Source organism: Pinus tabuliformis, chromosome 4_1, assembly GCF_031772625.1.
Source record: "Pinus tabuliformis cultivar Carrire ecotype Pingquan chromosome 4_1, CPIR1, whole genome shotgun sequence".
NCBI classification, from domain to species: Eukaryota; Viridiplantae; Streptophyta; class Pinopsida; order Pinales; family Pinaceae; genus Pinus; species Pinus tabuliformis.
In genome coordinates this window covers 351,551,970-351,558,138 of record NC_142303.1, presented here as the reverse complement: position 1 = coordinate 351,558,138, position 6,169 = coordinate 351,551,970, and the positions used below count along the sequence as shown (strand labels likewise).

The window sequence follows — 6,169 nt, the reverse complement described above, 5'->3', positions numbered from 1 at the left end:
CAAGACCCACATCTCCTCCCTGACTTCACATAAATGTAGCTGCATGCCTTCCCGTTGCGGTTGAGCCAGCTGTCCTTTCCACGCAGGTGGATACTACGGAATCCCTCGTGGCATGAACCCTGTTGGTAATTTCCATATCTGGCCTTCTCTTGCCATGATAACCACCGCCGCACCTGTCTATTCGTCCAGCTCCCGAAATGAGGACCCAAACTATTGCCGGAAACCTCAGGAATGCGGTCCCGGATGCCGGCACCGACTCCGGTTAAGCCCGGTCGGTGTCGTAAAGGTCTTGCTGTGCCAGCTGTAAGCATTGTGTCTTCATGTTCGGGCAGTCCACCTCCTCCCAACAGCTGTCCCGCTCCCTGTCCTGATTGTCCACGCCACAATTTGCAAGGTAGTCCGCCAACCTGTTCGCCTTGCGCCTTACCGCATGAAAGACTAAACCTTTCATTCCAGCCATTAGTTCTGCGATGTTCTCCGTCACCTTGGCGAGCCGCCAATGTTTTGTGGCTTTGTTTGCCTTAGTTCCTCCCTGAATTCTCTTCGCAGTTGATATAACCAGAGATGAGTCCCCTTCCACAATTACGTTGCAGATTTGTAGGGACTTTAGAATTCTCAATCCATGCTCGAGCGCTGCAAATTCCGTCTCATTATTCGTACTCTCCCCAAGCGCTCTGTGATATATGTGCCGAATTTCTCCATGCTCGTTCCGTAGAGCACCTCCAATTCCTGCCATGCCGGGGTTGCCCCTCGAGGCCCCATCGAAATTTAATTTCATTCCACCTTCCGGCGGTCTCTGCCAATTATCGATCTGTGAGGATGGTTGCGCTCTGTTTCTTGACGTGGCAATGCTGGTGGTGGCTTCCAAACGAAAACACTGCAAAATGCGTAAGTCTTGAGCTGAAGGTTTTTCGTTGCAGTCCTTTTTGCATTTCGATTGAATAAGCTGTTGAATGTTAGTTATAATGTTATCTTTAGAGAATTCTATGTTCCTGTGTTCGTCTTGAAAGATTCTGCGGTTACGTTCCTTCCAAATCGACCAAAGTAGGAAACCTGGAAGAGACTTCCATATGCTGTTGACTCTGTGGGTATTGGAGAAGTCTTTTCTCCAGTCCAGGATGGTTCTTTGAATGGAATCTCTGTTCCGGTCAGAGCATCCGATAATACCCTCCAACCAACCCCATAGCTGGTTTGCCCAATCACAAGCATTAAACAGGTGGTTTATAGATTCCTCTTCGACGAGGCACATGGGACATCTTGAGGGTCCCCTGAAACCTTTCTTGCAAAGGTTGTCCCAAGTCAGAGTCTTGTTTCTCATTAAAAGCCAGAGAAAGGTCCTGACTTTCGGCCATAAGAGGCTGTCCCAAACTTTGCTAGCCCAAGGCACAGACTCAACCTGTTCTTCCTCTTCAATTAAACCCCTGGCTTCTTTTAATGAAAAATTACCATTACCTTTTAAACCCCATCTGAGCTTATCATTCTCCTCAGTTTTTCGAATCTTTCTTTTGAGGATTCTTTCATTGAATTGCTGAAGGCTCTCGTTGTTCTCCTCTGTGTTCCCAGGGTCTAGATTGATCCAATCCCTCCATATCGGATCCCTGCTGTTTTGGGTCCAATATTGATTGACTCTGTATCGACCTTCGTTTTGACTTGTTCTCTTGAGGAGAGAAAGCTCTGGGGTGTCCAGTTTAGGGAATTGCTGCCATGCATCTTCCCAGAACATGGCGAGCCTTCCATTGCGAATCTCCCAAAAGCTGTTCTCCTGTACTAAGCTCCTGTTATTTCTGGCATGGTTCCAGATTGGCGAACCTCCCGGGACCTCCTGTAGTCTTATGAGATCCTGAGTAGCACAGTCCGGGGTGTATTTTTCCTTCCAATGCTTCGCCCAGGGTAAATTGGGTTCTTTGATCCATTTCCACCAAATCTTAGCTCCACAGGTTCTGTTGACCACAGACGGATCAACTAGGTTTAGCCCCCCCTTAGATTTTGGCTGGCAAAGCTTGTTCCAGGCTACCAAAGCCCATTTCTTTTTATCCCCATTCCCATTCCACAAGAAGGATCTCTGTATGTTCCTGATTTGTTGCAAAATACCCTTGGGCGCTGGAAGAATAGAGAGTAAATACTGCGGGATTGCCTGCAAAACTGCCTTGGTTAAAATAAGTCTACCCGCTAGGTTTAGGGCTCTGTTCGTCCAGTGCCTGCACTTTTTCTCCATGTTGGCAAGAACCTGCTCCCAATGAGATTTCTGCCAAGGTTTCAGTGTCAAGGGGGCCCCTAGATATTTCGAGGGCAGGGAACCAATCCTGAAACCAAGAAGCTGGGAGAGGTGAGCTTGAATTGCCGGATGAGTGTTGAAAAAGAAAATTGTGGATTTGGAAAAATTAATCTCCATGCCAGAGGCTCGACTAAAGAGATCAAGGATACTCCTATAAGCCAAAGCCTCCTTCACCGTGGGGGTGCCATGTAACATGGTATCGTCCACGAACTGTTGATGAGTTGTGGCCGGTAACGATCTAATCGGTTGCAGACCTTTTATAGATCCTTCAGCTTTTTTCTTGGCTATAATTCTGCTTAGGCCCTCCATTAGGATGACGAATAGGAAAGGGGATAGGGGATCCCCCTGTCTTATTCCCCGCGAAGGAGTAAAAGGTAATGAGGGCGCACCATTGACTAGGATTGAATATCTTGGAGATTTGATGAGAGCAAGTATCCATTTGATCCAGGTTCTACAAAAACCGAATGCCTCCAACACAGCTTCAAGGTATTTCCAGCTAACTTTATCATATGCTTTTGACAGATCTAATTGCATTAGCATTCCTGCTTCTTTTCTCGAATGAAGTGAGTGAATCATCTCCTGCGCTAACAAGATGTTATCTAGAATTTGTCTGCCCTCAACGTAACCCGACTGCTCTTCAGAGATGATACCAGGAAGAATCGATTTTAGTCTGTTAGCTATGACTTTTGAGATAATTTTATAGATGACATTACAAAGGGCAATAGGTCTGAATTTATCAGGTGTTTTTGCTTCTTCGACCTTAGGAATCAGTGCTAGAAAGGTTGAGTTGAGGGATTTCAGAATGGTTCCTGAGCGTCTGGAATCCTCAACAACCTCCCATACCTCCTGCTTAACCGTGTTCCAACAAGCCTTGTAGAAGTTGATAGTAAAACCATCTGGCCCTGGAGCTTTATCATTGGGCATGCTCTGGATTGCTTCCTCCACCTCCTCCAGAGAAATTTCTCTGCTGAGGGCCCAATTTTGATCTGAGGTAATGGATTTGGGAATGGCTGCTGTAATTTCCTTGATGGCTTCCTCTCTGTTTGTGGGCGGTTCCTGAGCAATTGAGCTGAAATGATCCGAAAGCAGAGCAGAGATATCATTGTGATTTTTTAATATCTCCCCTGCATCGTTTCTCAACTCAAGAATCCTGTTAGCACTTCTATGGTCTAGAGCCGACCTGTGAAAAAATTTTGTGTTTTGCTCCCCCTCTTTGAGCCACTGGACTCTGGATTTCTGTTTCCAAAGTATCTCTTCTTGATTACACCTTCTATGCCATTGCTGAGAAAGAACCTTTTCCTGTTCCATTGCTTCGGCACTATAGTTGCCTGCTGCACCTTCTCTATGAATCTGTTCCAGTTTGTTCTCTAAAATGGCTTTTTCCTGGACTATGTTTCCAAAGACCGTTTTGTTCCATTCTTTGATCTTTTCTTTGGTTTCTTTCAGCCTCTTCTGGAGATTGAACATTTTGGATCCTCTTGCCTCCAAAGGTTCAGCCCACCATTTCTGTTACATGCATAGTTCTTACTTGATACTTATTGATATTTTTTCCCTACTGTTCTTATATCTCCAAACTTAACATCTATGTGTACATTATTAGTTCGATTCAATCTTAGATATTATTAGCAACAAAACTAATGTTGAAATATATTGAATTGTATGCATGTGTTAACAATAGATTCAAACACCAAGGAAATACTATATAAATGGATACATAAAACACATATGGAAGAGATAATGAAAGGTAACTAGAAGCAGTGGTCAACCAAAAATAATGCCTTTTATATTAACACACAATTTTCATTGCATTTTCTTCTTATACATGCAAATGTATACTCAACAGTGATAGTTACAATACATTAATCGCCTAAGATAACTTAGTGAGTTGACCTAACAGGGAATAAAACCCAACTTATATCTTCGTATGTCGACTATAGAGTCTATTCAACTATCTCAACTTGTCGAGTTTCTTTGATTACATTGGCTAGCACCTCCAACAATGTCCCTCATAACACAACCTCACTTCATAAGCTTAACATTTAAGGTATGATATAATCATTGAAATTGTGATTAAATTTTTCTTCATCCTTGGAACTTACATTGCATCCTTGATTTCTTTAAGTGACCAGTTGGAAAAGACACACATAGATCACCATAACCTTTTATTTCATGAGCTATGTCATTTTCCTAGACAAATTTTAGCACCATTAGTTTTCTTATGATGAGTTTCATACCAATCTCTATGACATGTCATATGTATCGAAGAACTTGAATATTGAACCATACATTAAAATTATTTATTTTTGTTGATAAATTTGTATATAAAATATGTAAATTGATATTTTTGATATTGTCACTTATTGTTGCTTCTCTATCATCAAAATTGCTTGAATCTCTTCGATATTTAGACTTGTGAAAATTCCTATTTCTACAATCCCTTGCATAATTTCCAAACTTACCACAATAGTAACATGAGTCATTCTTCTTCGCAGTTGTATTTTTCCTTGGTGATAGCCCACATTGATCTAGTTTTACCTCCTACTTGTCTCCAACATTCCTTTCCCACGGAATTCCTAAGAGTCTTCCTCCATTCATGTTCTTGCAATAGTATACCTATCAAATAATATAGATATCATATATTCATCCAACATGCCATTTTAAGGTAATAATAACCAAATGAGTGCTTCATATCTTGTCACCATATCAGCTAGTATAATGTTCAACTTTTTAATTCCAGACAGAAAAATATTATATTTCATTTTCCATTTTATTGAGAGAAGCTTATTTTTTAAAAATAATACATAATTTATATTGGCTGTCTCATACAAACCTTCAAGTAGCTCCCATGTTTCTTGGATATTTTCACTTCCTTATAGGAAAACTGTTATATTTTATAAACATTATTAAGAGGATATTTCCTTGTTTCCTCTTCTATCTCAATCTTAAGCAACCTAGCTTTGTCTCCACATGCAATTGACGAAACATTACACACTTCTATTAAAGTATACACCCTAAATTTTCAATCTATGAAATTTTTCCTTCTACTTTACTTGATTCATTTAAATAGTACTCCATCAAAGTATTTGAAATATTTCTAAAACATAATATAAAATATCAAGAATCTTCAAGACCTATCACCCAACAATTATCTTGAAAAAGAATGAATGAGTTGCCTTTAGTGGCTTCACTTTCTCCCTTCTCTCTCTTCGAAGTTGCAATTGAAACAACAAATCCTTCTTTCTTCTAACAATAATGAGAGAAAATGTGTTCTCTTCCATGGTAGTTGCATATTCACTTATCACAACTTCAATTCCTCACTTCATAGCTTATATGGATTTATGTGAAATTTTCAATTGAAAATTATATGCCAAGGTGTAATTATGAACATGTGTTGACTCTTACAGTTTATTTTTCAATTATCCATTACTACGAGTCTAGATTCACTCAGCCCAACTCAGTAAAGAATGAGTTGCTCATTTTCTTAGCCATTTTGCTACAGTTTCTTGTGTTCTCTGTCACAGAGCTGAAATTTTAATCCCTTGAATTCCATTAATCACACAATGACTTATTCAATAGAAACCTCTAACACCAACTTCCAGTCACATTTATTCGCTAGGTTCTTTATTTGTACATACACCATTCTTTTCATAGACTGGTTGCAACTCAATTTGATGATCTATCCTCTTATTGGAGTGTTGTAGTGGCTACAACCACTGTCCAAATTTTTTCCTTAGCCTGTTTTGGAGCCTCCCTACCAAGCTTACCCAACACTTTGTCTTGCTTCGTCAAGTACTCAAGTTTCAGTGCTTTCCTAGCACAAAGGAAACCTATCTATCACAATTGATCCATTTCCCTCACAGGCCACTCATTCGGACTTGGTCCAGTTGCAGGCTA

The 6,169-nt window shown here is 40.6% G+C and overlaps 1 protein-coding gene across 1 annotated transcript; it reads right to left on the bottom strand.

Annotated features, from left to right (window-relative positions):
• Positions 1–262: 262 nt before the first annotated feature.
• On the bottom strand, positions 263–3,742 carry LOC149175732 (uncharacterized). The gene has a single exon (XM_089421220.1). It carries the CDS (start codon positions 3,740–3,742, stop codon positions 263–265), a length of 3,480 nt encoding a protein of 1,159 aa, XP_089277346.1.
• Between the last annotated feature and the right edge of the window lie 2,427 nt (positions 3,743–6,169).